At 61.5% G+C, this 23819-nt stretch overlaps 2 protein-coding genes across 2 annotated transcripts; one reads left to right on the top strand and one right to left on the bottom strand.

Moving 5' to 3' along the window:
* Positions 1-1186: 1186 nt before the first annotated feature.
* Positions 1187-9712, top strand: NCLIV_025400 (4-hydroxy-3-methylbut-2-en-1-yl diphosphate synthase, related; the record flags this gene model as incomplete). The annotated part of the gene is made up of 11 exons (XM_003882735.1): positions 1187-2527; positions 3039-3110; positions 3577-3875; positions 4128-4360; positions 4703-5328; positions 5695-6237; positions 6700-6969; positions 7533-7685; positions 8195-8269; positions 8784-8918; positions 9575-9712. 11 exons carry the CDS (start codon positions 1187-1189, stop codon positions 9710-9712), a joined length of 3885 nt encoding a protein of 1294 aa, XP_003882784.1.
* Positions 9713-12368: 2656 nt separating this feature from the next.
* NCLIV_0254 (myb-like DNA-binding domain-containing protein / Zinc finger, ZZ type domain-containing protein) lies at positions 12369-23247 on the bottom strand (the record flags this gene model as incomplete). Its single annotated transcript, XM_003882736.1, has 6 exons — positions 12369-16972; positions 17462-18149; positions 18934-19116; positions 19388-19604; positions 20106-21032; positions 21434-23247. The coding sequence occupies 6 exons, from the start codon at positions 23245-23247 to the stop codon at positions 12369-12371; spliced, it is 8433 nt and encodes a 2810-aa protein (XP_003882785.1).
* Positions 23248-23819: the final 572 nt, after the last annotated feature.

The following is a 23819-nucleotide window of genomic DNA, read 5'->3' on the forward strand; positions in this document are numbered from 1 at the left end:
CTGCCCCAAGCGCGTATCTCTTTTCTCAACAGGCTGTTCTTTTTCACAAAGGCGGGTATGGCCCGCGCAGGGCGGCTGGTGGCCTTCCGAAAAATCCCCGAGGAACCGGACTCTCTCAAGACACATTAGCGCGGCCCCTGGTCACCTGTGTGCCACACGGCACAAGCAGTCGTTGAAGCCTCACACACTGCCCCGGGCAATTCAGGCTGTTTGGCAGAAACACGAGATGAGTCGATGTCAGAGCAACAACGGAAACTTGGGACAACTTCCGTCTGACAGGAGCCGGATTTTCGCCATACACCGTCGATTGTGTGTGTGTCTCCTGTGCGCATGCAAAAACCCCGTCGACAGAGATGGGGCCGCACAACACAAGAGAGGGCGTGGAGGCAAGACACCGTCGCCTCGTTACTGCATCAACTCGTCCGCCTGATGCGACTGCTTGCTATCTCTTTTCTCATTCGTTCTTCCCTTTGACGCCCGCCGGAACAGGAAAAATACGTCCAAGTTAATCGGGAGAAGCGCTGGCCCGTCTCTGCCTCTGACCAATTACCACCTTTGCGCAGTTTCTCGTGGCCCCATTTCGGCGCTCTGTCACGACTCCCAGCCTCCGTGCGCAGAAGCTGCAACGGAAACGGGCGAGAGAGAACGGCGCGTCCTTCTGCTGTTGTTCCATTTTACCTCTCCCGACGCCTGTCGGCTGCAGAGAGCCTTCCCTTTTCCCTCGTCAAGCGTTTCCCCGTCTGCGACGGCAAGACCAAGGCGGCGAATCACGTCCTGCCTGCCCCACGAACGCCTCGATGACCCTTTTCGCTCTCTGCTTTCCTGTCGTATCCCAGTTCTTTGTGAAACCAGAGACGGTTCGTGTCCATTTCTCTCGACTCGAGACTCGTCCTGCTCGAGGGCACCATTCCATGGTCTTTTTCCACTGGGTTTTCGGGAGACGGGCCAAAGTACCCTCGCGACTCAATTCGGCATCTGTTGACTCGCCCTCCGAATCCTCTCGAGCCTTTTCCAAAACGCACAAACGCTGTCCCGAGCATTTCTTTGTTGGAGTGCATCTCGACACGGCACGCTCCTTTCCCGTCCTTTCTTTCGAGTGAAGACGAATCGGCGCGGCTCTTGTCTCCGTTGCTTCGCACTCGGGAAACGCCGCCTCTCATAATGGCCTCACACCCCCCCACGCAAGATGGAGATCTCTGAGGACCGCCGTCCTGTGTCTTCGCGTCGGACGCCGAGAGATGAGGGAGCCCGCGTCCCGACACTTGGGGTCCCGGACCGAGACAGAGAATACGGCAACGCAGACCGGCTCATTTCCTTGTCAATGGAGGATCCTTCCGACCCAGGCCTTTGCCTTGAGTCTCGACGACGAGGCTCGCCCAGACCACACCGGAGACACGCAGATGCTTTAGGGCGAGGGACAGCGGCCCGAGAAAAAGAACGCGCCGTCTTCAACGCGACCTCCAAGAGGACCCGCCGCGACAGCTCCTCCTCTCGTGGGCGCCTGCCGTCGCTGGCCTTTTTCCCGTCTCCGACACGCCGGCGCGTCCTTTTCATTGCTTTCCTCCTTGTCTTTTGCCTGGCTTGTTGGCGCGGCCCTGTGGATTCTGAGGCGTCCAAACATTCGCTCTCCCTCGCTTTCTCCAACCAGTCCCGGCTGCCTTCTGCAATGCTGCCCGCTCTGGCGGTTCACGCTCTTTTGTCTCTCCATTCGAAAGTTTGTCTGTTTTTCCCGCTTCTCTTTTCTTGGCCGTGGCCCGCCAAAGCCCTCCCACTTACGCACCGCCCCGTGCTGTGGGGCGGCGAGCGTTCAAACGTCCTTTCCCACCCTGTCTCCTTTGGCTCTCCCTCTTTGACCGACTCTCCGCCGCCTGCTCTCCCTGTCTCGCTTCCTTCGGGGGTGCGGTCCCCCTCTTCTTCCGGTGAAGGCCGCTGTTCGCGACTCTCGAAAGGCAGAACAGGACACCTTGAAGACGCCGCGCCTCTTAGTGGACGGAACGGAGCGAAGCAACATCTGCGCTCGCCCGCGGGATTCATTCTCTCGAGCGGTTTTATGCCTTCGAAGCGGATGCCCGACTCTCGCGGACACAGTGAGGCAGAAAAGACACGGAGCGGCGCTCCGTTGTCTCTCTCATCATCTCCACGTTCCGCTGCGTCTGCCGCTGTCTCCTCGTCGTCCCTATCTTCTTCCGAGCCCGGTCCTCCCTCTTCCTACTGTGTCTCCACAGCTTCAACTCAACGCTTGTCAACACGGACTGTTGTCGTCGGCCGAGGCGCGCTCGCCGCACCTTACCACGACTTCTTCGCATCTTCATCGTCTTCTTCGTCCTTGACGCCGCCGGGAAGTTGGAGAGAAGGCTACCCCGTTCTCATCGGCGGCTCGCATCCTCTCGTGGTGCAAACCATGACGAATTCCGACACGCGGGATGTCCAGGCCACCGTCGAGCAGGCGAGTCCAGCGGCGTTCGGCCCAACGCGCCGCGACACCTTGCGGCTCTCTGCCGAGCTTTCTTGCGGTCCGAGGACTTTCGTACACGTGCCAGCCTCTGAGTGTCCCGGACGGTCTCTGCTTGTGTGTGATGCTCGTTGACTGTGTGTCTGTTGCGCTCCGTACACATGTGCATACATCCGTGCAACTTTCGGTCAAGAGCGAACCGAACTTCATGCAGGCATACATGCGCACCTCGTCGATGGTCACATGCAGCTGCCGTCGGAGATCGTTCGCAGGGTGAAGGAACCTCTCAAGCGTTGTGACGACTGCATGCAGACACTGACAGCGCATTTGTTGCGCGTTTGTCTCTTCCCTCGAATAGCTGCCGCCCGCGATGCATGCATACGCACAGGCACACAGATGCATAGATTCAGATATGTGCGCATACCAATCTATCTATAGATATGTACTCACACTGGGGATGTGCGTGGACGCCGTGGCACCGAGCCCGAGGCAGTCCAGCTTCCGGTTCTTAGGGTTTTCGTTTCGTCCCTGCTTGCGTGTGTCCTTTTGTTTGCAGATCCGGAAGTGTGCAGAGGCTGGGGCGTCAATGGTGCGAATGACTGTTCAGGGAATGAAGGAAGTGGAAGCCTCGAAGTTCATTAAAGAGAAACTCGACAAGGTTCGTTGCCAGCAAGTGATGCTTCTCATTTTACCTACGCAAGTCGATTGCTTCGCGGTGTCTCCTTTCTCTTTCCGTCTCTCTTGCGCGCCTTCACAGAAGCACGACGATTGCTTCCCACCTTGGCATCAGCTCACCAGGGACAGCGTGATAGTGCGCTCTTTCCATTGACGCTCCTCTTTCCCTTTGTGCTCGTGCGCCTCCCCGCCCTGGTTTTTGCCTCCGTCTTTCCTGTTTCGTCTATTCGCTCATAGCATTAGGACGAAGAGAGGAGACAGTCACCGCCTTTTTATGTTCTGGGCCAACCGATGTGGAATTTTTCAGTGTCGTAGGGAATTGACATCCTCCACGTTTGGCGTTTCTCTCGTGTCCGTTTCCCCGCGGTGCTCCCTTTCTTCCGTTTTTCCCTCGCGTCGTCCCTCCGAGACGGCTGCGACGCGCCTTCTTCCTCGTGTTCCGTTTCTAGGCAAACCTGCGTATTCCCCTCGTGGCCGATGTTCACTTTCAACCTCGCGTGGGCCTCGCCGCGGCGGAAATCTTCGACAAAGTTCGCATCAATCCGGGAAACTTCGCAGACGGGGCGAAGAAATGGGAAGACGAGGTGGAGAGCGCAACAGGCTCCAACCTACCCGACGAGAGAAGGCGAGAAGCCGAGGCCGAGAGACGCTTCGACGACGGCCACAAGCGCATAGAAGAGCTGCTCGTCCCTCTGATTGAAAAGTGCAAAACGTTCAACACAGCGATGAGAATCGGCACGAACCACGGGTGAGTGCGGAAACGTAGCGTGAGGGGCGGGCTGAGGCGACTCGAGGAAGCAGACGGGGGGAGGCCGCGGAGGAAAACGCAAAAGACTGGAAGACTCGCCAGTCGAAACGCAGACCGGCGCAGAGGAGCCCAGCCGTGGGTGTACGAGCCTGCGGGGCAAAGTGTTTCCGCTTCACTTAAAGAGAGAGGGCTACAGATGACTGGGTTTTAAAAATTGCTCCGCGCTTCGTGTCGGTGGTTCTCCGCTTCCAGGTCACTTTCCGCCCGCATCCTTCGGCGCTACGGCGACACGCCGCGCGGCATGGTGGCGTCGGCGTTTGAATTCGCAGACATCTGCGTCCGTGAGAGTTTCAGGAATTTCTGTTTCTCCATGAAGTCGTCCAATCCGCGAGTCATGGTCCACGCCTACCGGCTTCTCGCGAGCGAAATGCTCCGACGAAACGAACTTTTCCCCATCCACCTCGGCGTGACAGAGGCGGGAGAAGGTGAGGAAACACAGAGCGATTTCTCGGCACCGCGGGGAGCCGTGCGCGCCGCGTGGCTTTCCGGTGCCTACAGGCAAGGTGGGGACGGCGCGTACCTGCCTGTGTGTGGCGCGATGTGTTGGGGAGCGGCTCGTGTGCCCCGCGGTGAACTCGCACGTTCGCGCTTTGCCTCCCTGCTCGTTCAAACGCGCTCGCTGGCCTCCGTTACTCGAAACTGTCTCCTCCCCGTCCGTCCCCCTCTCACTCTTTCTTCGCCCTCCCGTTCGCTCTGTCGCTCTATGTCTTCGTGTCGCTGCGCCGCCGTACCCCTTTTCTCTCTCTGGTTGGTGTTCGGCTGCTCAGGCGAAGACGGCCGGCTGAAGTCTGCCGTGGGGATCGGCGCGCTCCTGCAGGATGGCATCGGCGACACACTGCGCGTTTCCTTGACCGAGCCGCCGTGGCGGGAGATCCCCGTCGCGCTGTCGATCGCGCGGATGCAGGAACAGAAACTTCGGTTCGCGGCGCAGACGGGGGAACGGTGGCGGCTGGCGGGTCGGGGGCGGGCGAGCGGCCGCGGCCGAGAGCTCCGCGGCGAGCACGAGAACGCGACGGCGGGGCGAGACGGGGAAGGCTGCGACGCGTCGGTGCCAAGTCGCGGGGAAGAAGGAAGCCTTCTCGGCGAACACAGACAGGCGGAAGATCTGGGTTTTGCCTCGGGGATTCGCGCGTCCTCAGAGCTGGAGAGACAGTCTGCGGTTCTGGAGACTTCGGCCTGGGTCCCGCGCCCCTTTGAGGAGAGAACTCGGAACTTTGAAAACATCGAGAAGCGAACAATCCGCCCGCTCTTTTCGCGCAGCCGCGCGACCCAGGCAGACACAGACGGCAAGGGAGAAGGCGAACCGGAGTCGCAGAGGACCGGCGACGAACGCATTCTCCACAGAGACGGCACGGTGATGGTTCGCGTCAGTCCCGCGATGCTTGAAGTTCCGGTGAGAAGAAAAAGGACACGCACAGCCCGCCAGTTGACACGGGGACAGCGCCCATCGCACGGACACAGCTGACGACGTGAAACCTGTGTCCAGCTCACAAGAACCTTCAAAGGCCGCACAAATGTAGATCCAATTGCATAGATCTAAACATGTATTAATCTACATATATATATATATACATATATCGAACGATAACCAGATACATGCGTATCCGCCAGCCAACGAACGACGTGGCATGGAGGAGAGAGGCCGTCGCGGCGCGAGTCACGAGTGTGAGTGAAGGCGGCAGCTCCGCGACCGAGTTCCCACCCCTGCGCACTCCGCGTCTCATCTCGAGGTTTTTTGGTCATGTTTCTGGGCGTCCAGGAAGTGTTCTACAAAGCCCTTGGGTGCAAGGTCGTCGGCGGCAAACCCTTCAGAAGCATCGCCTCCGTCGATTCGATTTATCTCCCTTCTCTCTCGCTTCCTTCTCAACAAGAAGGCCGTGGGCTGGTCGCGCGCGCTGCCCAAGCCCGAGAGACTCTGCATGCACTCCAGGAGGCAGGCGTCGGCGTGCTGGTCCCCTTCCCGGACCTGGCCTATTTGGTGTCCCTGCAGAAGCAACAAGAAGAGGAGACGCGGAAGGCCGTGAACGGGAACCGGGACTCCGTGGAGCCCGAGCGCGGCGCCACACGTGATGGCGCACGCGACGAGGCCCAGGCCGACGAAGCGGAACGCGAGAGGTTTCTGCTTCAAACCTCTCTCCTTCCCTCGAAGAAAGAGGGCCTTGTGGGGGTTTTGCGCCTCCGGGATGCAGCCGCCGTGAGAGGGAAACTCTTGCCGTTCGTCCGTGACAGACTCGAAGGAGTCGCACTCCTCGTCGACGGTCACGAGACGGAAGAAGAGATCGACGCCGTTCTCGAAATGGAGGTAAGCAGGAAACGGCGAAACGAATTTGGAAACTGGGGACCGGGTGGATAGGGTGGCGCGCTGCGGAGCAACGAGGACGGCGACCGCGAAGATGCAAAGCTCGACTGGTGCTGTGGAGAAAAAAAAGCAAAACAGCACCGCCGTCAAGCTAGCGAGGTCGGGCGGTTTGTCTTTCTCGTGCCCCATTGTTCTCTCCTCCCAATGTGTGTCTTTTGGTACGTCTCATTCCTAGTCCCCCTTCGTCGGCTCGCTTCAGCCACCACCGTCGTCTTGCGTCCTCGCTCCGCCGGTGGGGGGCGGCTTGGCGTCGGTCTCTGCGTCGGTGAATTCTCGCGTCTGTTTTGGGGGTTGCCTTTGCCCCTCGGGTTTTGCTTATTTCGGCCGAGTTTGCGAGGGACTGTCGGAGTCGAACTCGCCAAGTTTTGTCTGTGGTTTGCTGACCTTTTGCGTCTCTCCCCGCAGTCGCTTCTCTTTTTCCTCCTGCGCCCACCGGAGCGAGGTTCCCAGGGCGTCACTGTGACGAGGCGATTTGTCGACATTCTCAAGAGACGAGAAGAGGCAGAGGCGAAGAAGAGAGAAGCGAAAGGTAACGCAGAAGGCGGGCACCGTGCGGAGAGCAGAGAAGGACCGGGCGGCATTCCCGTTATCCACTGGCTGGAGCGCACCCCTTCGGTCGTCGCGGAAAGCGAGCTCGCAAGCAAGGACGGAGAGACGGGGAAGAACAACCGCTTGGTAAGGAAGACAGCAAGAGTTTTTCGCCTCTTCAAGAAGCGCAGAAAACGGAATGTGTGTATAGAGGTTTTTATGCATCGCGTGCCGCTCACTCTTCGCTTCATCCCCGTCTTTCTTCTATTGTCTGTGACGCGTTTTCGCGCGCGCAATTCGCGAGGGGGCGAGGCGGCGCCCTCTGGGAGTCGCACCCCGCGTGAAAAAATGAAAGGCGACAGAGAAAGATCGTCTGGCCTCCTCGTTTCCTCACGAGGTGCGCTTCCGGATCGAGCCGGCTGTCTCTGCACCGTTGCACAACGCCCGTCTGAGGCGAACAGAAAGTGGGTAAACTCGTCGCTTCCTGTTCTCGCTCGGTTGAGGTCGACGTGAAGGAGACAGAAACCTAGACCATTAGGGCTCCGCTTTTCGTCTCATCGTGACGCGAAAAAGCAAAGAGGTTCACCCGACCCCGTGGTCCGCTTCATGGCGGCTGGTTCATTCCAGAGAGAGAACGGTACAGCGCCGTGCTCTCGGTTCGGGCCTTGGAGGTGCGATCTCGCGTGTGTGCGCATCCGCTTTCTTGTCAGATGCTCGAACAGGAAGAAGAGCAAGAGGGTGCGATTTATGCTGGATGGGAAGTCGGCAGCCTCCTCGTGGATGCGCTCGGCGAGGGCGTGCTGGTGGACTTGCCAGGCCTGTCTCTGCCTCGACAAATCCGGCTCGGATTCAATCTCCTTCAGGTCAGTTTTTTGCCTGGGATCAGGGCGAGAGGGGCGAGGCGGCAGAGGCGAGAGGGGCGAGGCGGCAGAGGCGAGAGGGGCGAGGCGGCAGAGGCGAGAGGGGCGAGGCGGCAGAGGTGAGAGGGGCGAGGCGGCAGAGGTGAGAGGGGCGAGGCGGCAGAGGCGAGAGGGGCGAGGCGGCAGAGGCGAGAGGGGCGAGGCGGCAGAGGCGAGAGGGGCGAGGCGGCAGAGGTGAGAGGGGCGAGGCGGCAGAGGCGAGAGGGGCGAGGCGGCAGAGGTGAGAGGGGGGAGGCGAGAGGGGTGGGAATGGGAAGGAGACAGAGAGGGAAGCCGAGCACGGACGAAGCGATGGCGAAAAGGGGGAGAGAAAGGGAACACGAACGAAAGGTAGTCTAGCTCGCTCCGGGTGCGGCGTTTCGAGTTCGAAAGCGTCTTTTCGTTTTCGGAAAGGTGAGAAACACCAAGATGAACTGCAGCGCTGGACTTTGCTTTCCTGTGCTCTCTCTCAGGCATGCCGTCTTCGGAGCACCAAGACCGAGTTCATTTCTTGCCCCTCCTGTGGACGCACTCTGTTTGACATTCAGGTTAGCGCCCCACTGGCGTCACTGTCACGATTCGGTTTGTGCATTCCGCCTCTCACCAAATCCACTATCGTTCATATACATAGATGGGGACCTAATTATTCCGCAAAACTTCTCTTGTGCTCCGCAGCTGCCTAGGTCGTGGACCGTGCCTCGTCTCTTCCTGCTTCATTGAGACTGGCTCCTGGTTAGACGCCCTCCGCACTGTGTGCGCTTGTACACTTGCGGTTTCTCGCGACTTTCCGACTGCCCCGTCCACATCTCCAGCTTTGATCTCGGCATGCAGACTCGTGGTGGAATATACACTTCGGGGGACCGGAAAACCGCGCGTCGCTCTCTGCCGTTTTCCGTCGAGTGCCCTGCAGAGCGCTTCACGTGCCTCGGAGACGTTTTCCCACCCACACGGTGTCGAGCGTCAGCTGGGCGCGGATGGGGGTTGCCTGCGCTGAGGACGTATGCATGCGCACGAGGGCACCCGCGCGTTCTTTGTCGGATCTTTTGGCATGCGCTGTCTCAGAAAGTTTCAGCGGAAATCCGGAGGCGGACGGGCCACTTGCCAGGCGTGACAATTGCCGTGATGGGATGCATCGTGAACGGCGTGGGCGAGATGGCCGACGCCGACTTCGGCTACGTCGGCGGCGCGCCGGGAAAGGTGAGGAGAGACGCCCACAGGAGCTTCAGAGGCTCGCCGCCCCGCCTCGAGGCCGAAACAGGGAGGCAAAAGGCAGAACCAAGGAGGGAAAAAACACAGAGGCGCGGGGCTGCGCTGAAGGCGCGGAGGCAGCGATGAGAGCTGCGGGCACGGAGTGGGGACAGCAACAGCGACGGGGAAGGAAAGACACAAACAGAGAAGAAACCCCAAAGCCCTGGGGGCCGAGACCGACCGGGTGGCGAGCAAAAGGAGACACATGGCGATGCCGGCACGGACGCGAGCGACTGAGAAAGCCAGAAAAGGGAAAGGCAAAACGTCTTCACGGCTGGGCCTTTGTCTCCTCCGGGGCCAGGTTTTTGTCATTGTCGTTTCCTTCGCCCCCGCCGTGTATGTTACCTCCAATCTCTTCCCTCCTGCCTACGTCCTGAGTGACGATAACCAGGCATGGCGTCTGTTAGATCGCTATGTTCCTAATTCCGGGTTTTTGTGCGGAGGATGTGGTAGGCTTTCTTCGTACCAATCTCTCTTCATCCGGACGTGGCCGTTCCCGCCGTTGGCCGCGTTTGTGGCGCTTGGCAGCCTGCTTACCGTCTCTGCCGACGGAGGCCCCCGTTGGAATGCTTTCGGGGCGCGTCTGGTTCTGTTTCTCTCTTCAGGTGGATTTGTACGTGAAGAAGAAAGTGGTGAAGCGCGGCATTCCCAGTGCGGAAGCGTGCGACGCTCTCGTCGCCCTCATCAAGCAGCACGGCCGCTGGGTGGACCCGCCAAAGGAGTCAGCGGAGAGCGCAACGTGACGAGCCTCTTGGTGCCGGTCGAGATCCGCTGGAGAGAGGCTCTGTGTGGAGGGAAAAAACACGAACATGGGAGGAAGCGGCGCCGGAGGCTGAGGCAGGGGAGACAGCGCCCGCGACCTCGGACGAGAAGGGACAACCGGGCATGAAGATGAAATGAAAACCCAACTCGGGGCCGCTAGGGAGAGTGATCATCGAGAGAAACAGGAGGCGGAAGCCCAGACGCGAGAAGCGAGGGCGAGAAAAGGGAGAGAGCAGAAGCTCCAACAAACGTCGACGGAAACAAGACAACAGAAGAGAGGAGCGGGACGGAAGGTGGTGAAGAGCACTGAGAAAGGAAGGAGCCAAACAAATGCAAGGGAACAGCATTTGGCGTGCGGCTGGGCGGAGCTTGTCGCTTGAAAGTGAGGCCCTCCGGGGGAACCCGCCGCACAGTGGTCAGCCAGGGACAATACAGAGAAGAGCGCAATCGTGGGAAAAAGAATCAACCCAGGAAATACGGAGCCGAGACTCCAGCGCCCATCCGACTTTTTCGCCGAGAAAGTCGGATTCCGCCGTTGGCCAAGACTACCTTGTTTCAGCGGGGGGGGGGGGGGACTGTCTCCGGCGACCTTCGCGAGGATTGTGGAGCGTGTGTACGGTTCTCGAATCCGGGAGCGCTCATTTTATTTGGAAGTGTTTTTGGAAGAGTTGTTCGGGTCTCGCGACTAGCGCTGGCATGCGAAATGACGGTTTGGACTCAACGCAAGAGACAACCTACCCAAGACCGGCTGTCGAAGGCAACTTGTGTGGCTGTGTCCCTTTCACGCACACGAACGCAGCCAGGCCTAGTTTAAGTTTCGTTCTTCTGTAGGCGTTTAAATATCTTGCTTCTGTAGTCGTGACAGGCCGATGGCGTAGGCACCCAGGGGGGGAGGTTCCAGGACTGCGTGTGTTCCACTCGCGAGCGTTGTTTGCTGCGAGCCTGCGCGGGTCCAAGTCGGACCGATTCACAGTAAGATCTGGAAAACGGTGAGCTGTGCCCGTCTGAGGAAAGGCAACGCGCCGAGAGAAAGAAGACATTGGCAGCGTTCTTCAACCCACCGCTGTTCAGCCCCCTAGGAGGGTTACGGCACCTGGTCACGAGAGATTCGGTTCCCGCGTTTTTCGAGATGTTATGCCACGAAAGGCGCCGGCAGATTAAAGCGGTTTCCCGTGATAGCCTGGCGTTGAAACGAGACCGGCAGGTGCGCGTGGGTGAGCGTGATGCTCATTCGCTGGTTTCCGCTTCTGGGGCGGTGCTCAGAGAGACAGCGCCCCGCTTTTCCGTTCAGCCTAGACTAACCCCGGAACCGCTGCGTAGTGAACCTGTGCGAGTCACCTTCTTTCTTCGCGTGCTCTCTCGTCTGCACGTGAGTGGCGACGACCTTCGTCCATTCAGCAGAGCGAATGCAGAGAGGCACAAACCCTTTCGGCAGACGACCACGCTTGCACGTTGATCTGCACTCGTGCAACCTTCTGTGTCAATACAAACAACTGTGTGCAAAAGTGTTTGCATGCATGCGCGGCTGCACTCGCAAACCCGTTGCTTGCAAGCGCCTACACCTCGCGCGCCGGACCACCTTTGCAGACGGCGGGATGGCTTGCTCGACAAGCAGGTTTGAACAAAGCGCCAGCGAGGGCGATGAGAAAGCGGAGACAGATGCTCAGCGCACTCGAACCGGTCACGACGCAATCGAGTGAGCAGGGATGCTGACAGGAAACAGAGCCGACAATGGGAGGAGGCCGACTGCAGGCCTCAAGCCGGAGGGACACGCCCGAAGGCTTCTTTGAAGAGTGCATGTGCTTCCTCCGTTTCCGATATTTGTGCACGACAGAACCGGGGGACTCGCATGTGGGGCCCGGAAAACAACAACGTAAAGAAATCTTCAAAAATTGAGAGCTCGATGTTCGCATGCACTGCCGTCCAGGAGAAAACCTAGGCAGGCACCATCTCACTTGCATGTTGACGCGCGGAATCACACATATTTGTCCAGCAACGTCGACATCAAAGTATTTATATATACACACACGGTAGTGTTGTCGTCTCCTTACGTCGTCGCCACATGAATACACGAACATATATATATATATATATATATATATATATATGTACGTACAGGTACATATACATCTAGGTATGTAAATGTATACGCATGCAAACAGTCACCGCCCCGGAGTGAAGGTGGACGACACGCTTTGAAGGAAAGACGAAGAAAGTTGGTTTCTCCGGCATATTCTGCGCAGCTCAACAGAACGCTTCGACTTTAAGGTCTCAATTCGACAGTCGCCGCCGGCCTTGGCACTCTCGCGGAGAGACGCTTCTTGGGCGAGGCACGCAGAGCTGCGTTGCAAGGCGAAGAGGCGCGCTGATCCGAACTGGACCGGCTGCCACGTGTAATTCAAAAGTGAAATTTGTCGTGTCTCGCAGGCAGGAACGATCTCTTCTGTGTGTGTCTAACCCGAGACGTTCAGCGCACTTTCCGTGTACGCAGTCACTGGTCTCGTTTGCTTCGCGGACCGTCTCTCTAGGCACCTCTTTCTTTCCATCGGTCGGTTGCCAAGTATCAGTCCGCCTTCCACTGTGGAGTCTCCTCGTCGGACTCCGTCTGTCTCCACCCCACACAGTGTCCTCGCTGAGTCACGCAGCCGTACCGCCTCGTCCCTCAGATTCGTCTTGGGACTCGTCAGCTCCGTCTTCGAGCCCTGGAGCAGAGAGGGACGGGTAGCCGACACCGCTTGAAACGGTTGTCTCTCGGCTGGTACTCGGTGCCTCCACGAACGCCGCGCGTCCTTTGCCATCTGCCGAGAGGGCGTCGCGTCTCGCTTCCTCCACGTCGCGCTCCACTTCACCTTCGCCTGCGTGTCTTTGTCTTTTCTCCACACCTGGCCTTTGGCCGAGACCCTCTGCCTCGCGCTCTTCTCGCGCCCAATCGCCTTCTCCCTCTGCTTGCTCCCCGTCCTCGTCCTCGCGACCGCCTCTCACTGCCTCGCTTCTGGCCACCTGCAGCCGCCCGGCCTCTCCATCTCGTCCTTCTTTGCTGCGCTCGCCTTCGTTGTCGCTGTCGGACCCCCCCCGTGAACCCGCAGCCCGCCCCAGGGGTAGCCTTTGCGAACCGCCCCGGCCGCTTGCAGCCTGAGAGAAGCGCACCACGGCCGTGCCTTCGAGCGGCGAGCGCGATTCGTCCTGCTCTGCGAACGGGATCTGCGACGCACTTTCAGGTCTTTCGGTCTTCGCTAAGGCACGTCTCGACACTGCGTCTCCCAACGAACCCGACAAATCCGAGATGTCCCCAGAGTGTCCCTCTTGCGGGGCCGGCGTCGACTCCGGAAAGTCTCGCGCGAACGAACACTCAGAGAGATCACGGGAGGCAGCCGCGCCCTTCCGACACGCGGGAGATGATGCGGAAGAACCCGAAACGTCGTCGTCGTCGCTCCACGCGAGAAGCGGCTGGGACGCGAGACGCCTGTTTTTCTCTTCGCCACCCGTCCCCGCGCTCGCCCCTGGCCTTCTTTCACCGTTGTGACCCCGACCTGTCGGGGCACTCTGTGCATGCGCGGAGCCTCCACCTCGGCTGCACGAAATCCCGCCGCGAGGTTTGCCGCCTCCGTTCGTGGGCGGCGGTGGGAGAGAAGTGAAAGATGCAGGCGAGGAGTTGGACGAGGCGCCTCCGTTGCAAAAGGCCAACTTGGTGTCTTCGCCGCGTGGGGCGCGAAACTGCCCGCCGGCGAGGACGTGAGACAGGTCTCGCGGCTTCAGGCCTCCATGGAGCGGCGCCATTCCTGCCGCCAGGAGGGTCGCTCGGCCTTCACTTCCATCTGCATACACGAGAGCATCCGCTGCCACGGCCTTCCTCGCCGCCGCTATCCCTGGAGAGGGGGTCTCCTTTCCCGGGCGGGCGGCCGCGAGCCTCCTGTGGTGCCCAACTAGCGACGCTCCGACCGCGGTCGCGCCCCCACACGCCCAGGGCCCTACTTGGCCGGCCCCGGCGCCGTCACCTGACGCGTGCCTCTCGGCGCCTAGACCGTGGAACGCCTTCACGACGCCAGTCTCTCTTTGGAGGTGCTCAGGCGTTGCTCCAGGGATGCCGGGGCTGGCGAGAGCGGACGCCAGGAGCAGAGAATGCCCCCCGGGAGGCAGGACGTCCTGCGGGGCGCTTTGGGCCTCCCCGGGGACCGGTTCGAGGCCCGCCTGTCTCTTCCTAGTGGGGTCCGGAGACTGAAGAAGGTTTGGGGGGGGGCCCTGGAGACCAAGAAGGTCGGGTGTTCTCGCTCCGCCTGCATGTCTCGGAAGACCCGCCAGAGACGACGCAAGGAATGCCTCCGTGTGGGGACTCTTGAGAGAACGGTCGTGTGTCAGCAGAAGCGCTGGGGACCGCGGCAGCTGCGACACGTCAGTCGCCGCTTCGGGGCTCGCCTTCATGGCCGTCGGCACCGGACAGGAGGCACTGAGGAGCCGTCTCCGCCTCTCTCGTCTGTCTTCTTCGTCTCGGCCGTCTCCCTTCTTCGCCCCCGCCGCGAGCGACGCAGGGAACACACCGCTCGCTTTGCTCTCGGTGGCAGGCGACAGGCCCGAGAACGCACTGGCCAAGTCGTTCGAGGAGAACGGCAGGGACGGCAACTCGTCCTGAAGGGCGGCAAAGACCGACGGCGCAGAGGCCTCGGCGGCCCGGACCGCTGCGACGAGCGCCCAGTCCTGGGCCTTCTCGGCCTCCTTGCGGCGCGCCTCGCACGCCTGGAACCAGGCCCCTTCGAAGCCGAGGCGCCTGACGGAGAACGCCACAGACTGGGTGGCGACTTCAGTCTCCTTTTCACACCCCGAAGCCGAGACGCGTGTGAGGCCGTCGCCTGGCTTCTCTGCAGCGGGAGGAAGCGCAGCCCCAGGAAAAGACAGGTGCCTGTCGACAGGCGACGCCGCAGGGGAGACCGACGGCCAGTGGGAGACCCACTGGTGGCTGGTCGCGTCGTACTCGACCCCTCGAACCCGCGGCAGGAGTTTGTGCAGGACAAACGCCTTCCACTTTTCTCGCTCTTCTTCTCGCTTCCCCTCGTCCTGGGTGGGACCTCTCCGCGCCTCTCGCGGGCGCCCCTGAGGCTCTGTCAGGCTCCGCGTTCTGTCGCGTTTTCGGCCGCCTTCCTCGCCCTCGTTTCCGGGCCCATCCGGACGCGCCGTCCGTGCGGGCCGCGGCGAGAACGAACGCCCAGAACCCGCTGCTGTGTGGGGTGCTCCGCTCGCGTCCGGGGCGAACGGGGAGTCCCCTGAAAAGAATCCTTCACTCGCTCTTCCGTCTGCGTTCGGCTCTTCCTCTGCATCGTCCCCGACTGGCCCGCGCGTCGCCTCTTTCATCCGCGCGCCTGAACCGCACACTGCCTCTCCCTCCGCCGCCCCGCCAGTGTGTCCCTCTCGGCGGTCGGCGCCCTGTCCCGACGGCCCCGGCCCTCCGACCTCAGAGGAAGACGCGTGCAGCACCGACTCGCCGTGGTGGCGGCTCTGAGCACTTTCCGCCGTTTGCCCGCCCACAGACGACGCGCCCGGCGACCAGGCAGGCTGGCAGGTGCCCATCTGACTCTCCCTGTGGAAGAGACGGGAGCCTGGGGGGGGCGCACTGCTCTCCGCTTGGGCCACGCCGGTCCCCATCCGCAGCGGGCATCGCCCAAGACCTTGCGGGCCTCCTGGCCCCGGCGCACCACCTGCGGATTCCGCGGCGAAGTCGCGGGGGTACGCCGACTTGGGTTGGCCCGAAAAGGGACCGATGCCTCCAAGCTGCCAAGAAGGCGACGCACCAGAGTGCATCGGATTGCTGTGATACGCTGCGAGAGGCGCGGACCAGCCCCACTGCGCGTACCCTGTGGGCGTCCCATGCGCCCCGGCCCCGCCCGGCGTCCTGCCAGAGTAGAACGACAGATGCGGGGGAGCGTTCCCTGGGAAGTACGGAGACACCTGCGAGAGACTGGAGACGTTCTGAGCGGAAGGAAAGAGGAAGTCGTGTCCACCGCCCACGCCCGCTGCGCCGCTTCCTCCAGCCCCGGCGAAGGCGTTCGAGAGCAAAACGTTTCCAGACTGCGCGCCCCAGCCCGCGTTCGCCGTCGACCGCCCGCGGCCTGAGGCGAGAAGGAAGCTGTGCAGTTGCTGCTGCTGAAGCCGCTGGAGGGCCGCATTCGCGGCTCTCAGCGACTGGGCTTGTGGCGAGAAGGCGACGCCGCTCGGACTCGCGTAGTACCCTCGGGAGGCGTAGAACGCGTTGGGCGACGCGCCAGGTCCCGGCGAGGGCGGGAGCGAATACGCCGAGAATGCATCCGCAGAGGAGCCGCCACTGGCGAGATAGGAAGAACTGTAATGCGCGACAGGATGAGATGACGCCTGTGAGCCGTTGCCTGCTGCGAGCGTTTGTGGATAGGGCGTCGTGCCCGTGTACCCCGAGGCAAATCCCGGATGTGGGGTGGGAAGGCCCTGTCTCTGGAGATGCAAGAAACTCTGGGAGAGGCGCGACACGTGTGGCGATGCAGAGCCGGCGCCCGGACCGCGCACTGGGTCGGGTCCCGCGAGGGAAGCGGCGTTGACAACGTGTGGGGTTGGAGACGCAGAAACCGAGGGACCAAGGAACTCAGGAGTCGGAGGAGGCGACATGTTGCGCGGCGCGTAGGCAGACGGCGACGCAGACGCCGGGAGACGCGAAACTTTTTGGGAGGCCCCATTCGCTGGCTGGTGACTGTGCCTATTTCCCTGGTACGCATGCACGTCGCGCAGAGGGCCTTGAGAAGCCACGTGCGGGGCAGATGCGCCGTTAAAGGCAAGGCTGTCTCCGGCCCCGGTCGCCGCGGGCGACGGCGACGCGCGCGAAGTGGCGGGGGCGGGGAGACGCGCGTCCCGGTGAGAAGAAGCCTGAAGACAGAGCAACGAAGGCAGGGAGCACGCGTCGTTTGACAGAGTATGTGAGAGATGTGGCGTGAGAAGAACAAAGCAGGCCTCGCCTTCTTGCTGTCTGCAGTGCTGGGCATCGCCTGCGCCGAAAACAAGCATGGCCACCAAGGCACCTACTTCCACGCCGTTCGTTCTCGGATCAGTCGCGGAGGCGGGAGGGCCAGAAGACGCGAACGCCGCGGGAAACGGAGACAGAGCGCCCACTGCTTTGTTGGCAGGCGACGAAGAAAGGATGACCGTGGGAGAAGGCGCGTCGCCACGCAACGGGTCGCTGCCCGTCTGCTCGACGTCTAGGCGGACGTCAAAATCCCACAGGCTGCCGGCTGCGCAGAGAGAGAGGAAATCGACACACAACTGAACTGGAAAGAGAAGAGACGAGACGACTGTCTTGTCGCCGCGAGGCGGACGGCTGTCCCACCAGATCACCAGCGAGAAGGTCCAAACGCAGATCTGAGAACGAAACGCAGAGACTCCGAGCGGTAGACCCCTTCCTCTTTTGCCCCTCACACGAAACCGAGTGTGAGCGAGACTGAGAGAAGAAGCGCACTCCGGCGCAGCCCCGTTCTGTTTCGCTGGATACACGCACCGAACAAGAAACGGTCAGAGGAAAAAGGGAAACAGGCAAACGGCACGGCGCCACCCAGAGCGCCGTGTGTCTGATTCCTGGCGCGTGTGCGAGGAAATGTGGAGGCGAACAAGGCGGAACTTGCCCCGCGTCGCAGTCGCCCCGCGCACTGCGTCCTCGCCACAGGTTGGTTTCCTCTGTCTCTACAACGTGCGTTTCGCCCCCTAAGTTGTGCCGAACTTCTTACTTGTGCTGACTCGCTTTCTCTTTTTCCGCAACCTGTCTTTCTCGACAGTTGGAAGCATGTGCGCCTGAGCCGTAAGCGCTTGAATAACGAGTTGGTACAGCACGGGCGGAAGCTCGAGCGCCTTGCAGAGATCCACCTCGGACTGCTCCAGTTCGTCACGATGAGGCTGCGTAGAAGAGGAAAGCTCTTCTCGCTCTCGCTTCTTCGTCGCCTTGGCATCGTCAGCCGTCCCCTGCCCCCCGGCGCCGTCGCGTTCGCTCGCCGTCTCGGGTTCTGCTTCCTCGTCGCACTTCATGTCTTCGTGGCTGCGAGGATCTGCCTCGCTGTTGTGTTCTGCTTGGGCTGCTGAGGGCGAAGAAAGCAAAGAGGAAAGACTGGAAGAATCCTTCGTCCCGCCATCGGCCGTCTCTGCCTGTCTGTCACCCGACAAAGATGGAGGCACCGCAGGCGCGTTCCCAGGTTTCTCGGCTGCCGTCGAAGCGCTCGGGGTCTCCCCCGTAGGCGACGCTCTCACGTTTTCGCACTCGCGCTCTTCCTCGCAGGCAACAGCAGTCGATGGCGATCCAGAGGAAGACTTGAGAGAGTCTTCAGCTAAGGACACAGGACCAGGACGACGCGCATCGAAGAGAGAGCGAAACGCAGCTGGTGGACACGACGCTCTGCGTCTCTGCTTCTCGGCCTCGTATTCCTGACGAGCAGAACAGAGAACAACTGACCGTAAGACAATGCGATGCTCTACAAGGCGCCCGTCGGTGCGAAACGCAGGCCAGGACGCACACAGCCGTCCGCTGATAGACACCCAGTACATGCGACAAAACCAATACATATAGATATATGTAGACATATAAGTATGTGTGCCAGTACGCGCTTGGCGACGATGTGTATCTCTATCGGAGATTGCACGTGCAGAGGCACCTATGCACCGGTGCGTAGGCGAACGGCCACTGGAGGCTCGTGGACTCTGTGAGGCGACCGAGCAGTCGCTAGAAGAGGGTGGAAGAAACGCAAAAACAGACGCGAGGACAAGGGAGGCACTGAAGAAACGGAGACGGCTACGGCAGGAGTGATGAAGAGAAAGGGTAGAGGGCCAGCGGTATTCGACAGCGGCCGCGACGTGAACCGCACAAAAGGTGGCGCGATATATATATATATATATATACATATATATATATACATATATATATATACATATATATACATATATATATATATATATCCCGTAACGGGGCATTCGCCCGTTTCTGCGAGAGCTAATTTCAAGGATGATTGCATATTAGTGGGGTAGGCGCACAGCTGGAGAAGAGCGAAACGAGAACAGGAAAAGGAAAACGACAATGAGGAGACGCGAGCACCACGACGAAAGGAACAGACCGCGAGGAGACACGCCGCGTATCCCTCCCGATCTTAGATGGGCCACACGAGCGCAAAAGCAAGAGACCCCTGAGAAGAACGCGCCCCGAGAGGGAGCGTACCGTCACATCCTGGAGAGTGCGCAAGTCGAGACTTCTCCATTCCTTGAGCAATCGACAACGCTCCATGGCCTCTGCGTAGGTGACCAGGGACCGGACCAAAGCGATGTGCTCTGCGTCGTTGTGGAAGCGCTGAACGGGTTTCAGTTGTTGCCAGTAGAGGCGTTCGAGGAGGGTGCCAGCCTTCTAGAAAAAAGGACACAAACCCACGGAAGCGACTTGTGAACGAGTCGCGAGTGTATCAAGAAGTCCGGCTGCAAACCGCTCTTCTTCCCCGCGCTGGTTTCCCCCTCGCCCACGTGGGCCACGCGGAGCCCCATGCTCCCGCACGCCGAGTCGCGGCGCGGCAAAGAAATGCAAGGAGACAGCAACCTAACCTCGAAGCGCGCTCAGGAACACTGCGGAACACGAACGTTAGGCAGACACGGTCCGGCGGGGCGCAGCGCCCTTGCCTTACGTCCTTATTGGCGACTTTCGGATCGTCCCAGTGTCTCCACAGAACCGTCCGTTTTCGGTAGATCCGCTCGTCCAACCGGCAGTTGTACGCTTCGACGATGCTCAGTTTCAAGGCCTTCTCGGCGGGCGACTCGTGGGCCTCGATGGCCATATCGGCCAGAAGCGCCTCGGCGTGGTTGTCGAACTCCACGTCGAAGTCCCCGCGCAGCGGAAGGTACCTGCGTGGCGAGGAGCACAGGAGATAGCGCACGCGGGACACAGGCAGCGTCGGAAAAAACAAAGGCGGCCGGCTCAACGAGAAAGCTGCAACAGAGACACTCGAGGCTCCTGCGGAAACGCCCGGCGCGCGCACGACGCCCGATTTACGCGTCACGCCAGCGACCCTGCGGGAACGGAACGCGACACACGCCGGCTTGAGCGAGAAAGAGAGGCGCAAGACTCGACACTGAGGGTGCATGCAAGAGCCTGGACAGGGCGATGCCGGGTTTTTCTGTGTGCGGAGTGGGAACACGTGCTGTCTCTTGGTTCGTTCGCCACACAGGCTTCGCGCCGCAGAGCGCGAAAAGGCAGATGGCAGGACGGGTTCAGAGGGGGGAGAACGGGGGCTGGGGCGCGGCGAACAACGCGCCGCCGACGCCCGAAACGCGCGAACCGAGATCCGCGAGGAAGGGGGAAAAGGCTTCGCACTCGCCACCTTCGCTTCTCTCAAGCGCCCCTACCCCTGGATGTTGTTGTGGTGAGGCTGGGGAGGCACAGGCTTCGCGATCCACGGCGGGTGCCAGGAGTTGCTGTCTGCCTGCAGTTCCGGCAGCGTCGGCTGGTCGGCGTCTTCGTCTCCTGAGTCTGGGCCCGCGAGAAGCGCCCCGCAGGCCTTCGCCTCCTCGCTCTCCTCTTGTGTATTCTTCTGGTCTCGGTCGCCTCTCCCGCGCCTCTCGTCGCGATTGTCGCTTTCATCTTCCTCGCCCTTCTTGGCCGGTGCGTGAGTCTCCGGGCCGTCCGGTGTCGTCGCGGAGGCGTCTCCGCTGGAGCCCAACTCGCCCGAGGGTTCCGCGCGCTTGAGCCCGCGCTTCCCGCCCGCGTCATCAGGCCCCGCCTTCTCGAGCGGAAAGCCGACGTCGTCTTTGTCGGTCGAGGCGTCGCGGTCGCGTCGCGGCGAGAAGATGAGCGAGGACGGCGAGGCCGCTGCGGCGGGGCTCGGCTTTTGCGAGGCCGCAGTCTCCGTCTCCCAGAGAGGCGTGGGAATGCCCCCTGAATCGATGTACACACTCATGTAGTGCTGCTCGCATTGCTGCTTGGTCTTGGCGCGCAAGGCGACGCGGTTCACCAGCGAGGCGACGTCGTTCCAGTTGCCGAGGCCGAAGCGGCTGACCCCCTCGAGGAGCATTTGCTCCTCGTCAGCGGTCCAGTTGGGTGCGAAGATCTCCTGCCGATTCGGCGGCATCGGCCGGTACGCGTGCGTGTTCAAGTGCGTGCCCGTTTCGCGACCGTGGGCGAAACAGAACACACACAAGTCGAAGTCGTCGCATTCTGCGCATCGCACGCGCCACTGTCCCGCACTCACGTCCACGCCGCATACGTTGCAGTGGAACTCCACGCCCAACGGGCCAGGGTCGAGCTCCTTCAGCCCCGTCTGGGCGTTGATCCGCCTGCGCACACAAACGAAAAAAGGACGATAGAGACAAGGAAGAGGCTCCTTCGCGGCTCTCTGGAAAAAGGCTGGAGAGCGACGCGCGCTCGCGAACACGAAAACGGGGAAGGACGGTGTGGCGGCGGGGCGGAGCGTGGGCCTTCACGGCGCCCTGGCTTGAGGCCGGGAAGGGACGGCGAGATGAATGAAAGAGATGGAGAAACGAGCGAGGGAGATGAAAGGGGCGAGCGGCGGGGAGACGAACACGGCAGAGGGGCGAACGAATGCAGTGGAAAGACAGAGAAGGGTGAAGGAGAAACACGTGATGCACGCGAAGGAGTCGAGGGAGAAAGACACCAGGATTCTTCTCAGGAAGGACAACGTGCGGCATCCCGAGACTTTGATCCCCGACACACTCACCATCGGGCCCCGAAAAAGCCGTCGCGATCCTCATGGCCCTCTTTTTTTCGAGTGGGCGACGACGGCGAGAAGGAGAGAATCGGGCGCACCGGGCTCCGTTCGTTTGGCGTCGTCCCAACCGCGCGGGGTTCACTTTTTCCAGACAACGCACTCACGCCCTTGTCTCTTGCCTCCATCCTGGCCTTTCGCTGACGGCCCGCCTCTCCGAAACACGCTCTTCGCGTCAGCATCTTCCCCTCGTCCTCCTGCAGTGCCGTGCGAGACCCGCGAGGGGACACGTGGCCAGATCGCGCGCCCTGTGTCTCCTGGCCTGGCGAGCCGTGGTGCCGCAGGCGCAAGGCGAGGGCCGGACAGGCGCCGGCTCTCTCGCGCTCGCTTCGCCTTTCCGTCTCTGTGTGAAAAGGCGAGGAGAGCCCTGGCGGAGTCGCGCCGCCCTCAGACCCCCGCGAGAAGACACCCAGCCTGTCCCCCCCTGGAGACGGTCCCGCAGAGACAGCCAGAGACGCGGAAGCACGCGTGCTCACCCCTGTGCGTGACGGGGGCGGCTGCCGCTGCCGGGGCGCATACGCCGGCTTTCCCAGCTCGGCCTCACCGTCTGGGGCGCCGTCTGTCGTCGCTTCCCGTGCGGTCGCTGGAGACACTCCGCGCCGGCTGCGGCCTGCGTCCGTGCGCCGCTCACTTCTCAGGCGTCCACGGGGACGCGAGAGGGAAGGCGACAGTTTCTCGCCTCGCCGCAACTTGAACGCTCGGCTCGGGCTCCTGAGGTCGCGGAGCCTTCCCTTCTGAGAGGAGCCTGGCGCCGTCTGAGACGTGACGTGGACATCCTTCGCAGAGGACGGAGAGGAGAGCGAGGACGGAGAAGAATCGCCTTGTCGCGAGTGCGCTTCGCTCTCCGTGGATGCGGGAGAGGCACGACCCTCCGTTCGGAGGCGCCCGGCGTCGGGCGGCCGCCTGCGCGCGGTGCCGCCGTTTCGGGAGGCACTGGAGGGCGAGAGCGACTTTCGCGAGCGCGTTTGCATCGCTGGGAGTCCCTCCCTCGCTCCCTCGGTCGACGCAGACCTCGCCGAGGATGCGCCGTCCTTCTCAGAGGCCGACGACGGCGAGGAGGGCGAAGACGAAGTCGCCTTCGTTTCGTCGTCGCGGGGCCTAGAAGACTGCGAAGAGAAGCGAACGTGACAGCGAGCCGAGGCGCGCCGCGAAGAGGACGAAGACGAGGGCGAAGAGGCGAGAGTGGAAGGCCCAGACGAGGGCCCCGAAGACCGCGGCGAACACGCCGGCGAGCTGCGGGAGCCTGCGCGGGTGGGGCGCATGCGGGGCGCCTCCCCTGGGCGGGGAGCTCTGTCTTGTTTTCTTTCTGCCTCGGCCGCCTGGAGGCAAGACGAGTCTTTCACCCGCGAAGATGAGACGCTTCTCGACGGCAGGGACGCCTCTGCACGGCCTGCGTACTCCTCGTCTGTGATGCTCGCAGTCTGCGCGTGCTTCACCGCGCCTGCGCGAGGCGCCCGCAGTTTCTTCGAGCGATCGGCAGATCCGTCCTCGACTCGTTCGCGCGCCAAGCCGCCCTCGCTCCCTCCCTCTCGCTCTCTGGAGGTCTCCTGCCTCTCGCCCGTCTTCTCGCGGACTGGCCGCGCCCTCCGCTCCTCACGCGCTCGCATCTTCTCTCGCCGGTCGAGGTTCGAGGCCGCCGCGGCGTCGCCGTTGACGTCTGCGTTTCTCTTGGCGGCGGAGCCTGACGGAGGAGACAGCCGGGAAAAAGAGGCGGAGACATAGTCGGTCGTTCTGTCTCCGGCTGACGAGCTGGCGACTCGGCGCATCTTGCAGGGAGGAGCACCTGAGAGTGGGAACGGCGACTGCAAGGCACGCGACCAGGCAGGATGTGCGTCAGAAGAGGAAGGATTTTTCGTGAGGCCTAAAGAGGCGAGGCGGCGCTAGGCCGCCCTGCGGCATAGTCTGCGGCCCCAGGCAACTTAAGCCAAGACACAAGCAACGCACAGGCAAGCGGAGACCAGAGCGGCTCTCAGGGGGAGGAGAGACGCGCGGCCGGTCGCGGCGAGGTCGCGGAAGAAAGACTGGCCGCCACGCCTTACTACCAGCTGCAGAGAGACCCTCAACGGCAGAGAGAGCGACAGACTCCGGCGTTTCAAGGCAGCAGAAAGAAAACGTTGGGCAGGCAGAGAGGCGAACGAAGGAGCAGAAGAGACGGAGACGGCGGCGAACGCGACGGCGGCCAACGTGACGGCGTAGAGGGAGGAGAGTTGAAGCAGGAGCGAAAACGAGGGAAGAGGAGAATAGAGAGGAGGCGGGAGACGAGAAAAACACAGGAGGACCGGACAGAAGAGAAAGATAGGAGAAGAGAAAGATAGGAGAAGAGAAAGATAGGAGAAGA

This window comes from Neospora caninum, chromosome VIIb (genome assembly GCF_000208865.1).
Source record: "Neospora caninum Liverpool complete genome, chromosome VIIb".
Taxonomy (NCBI): domain Eukaryota; phylum Apicomplexa; class Conoidasida; order Eucoccidiorida; family Sarcocystidae; genus Neospora; species Neospora caninum.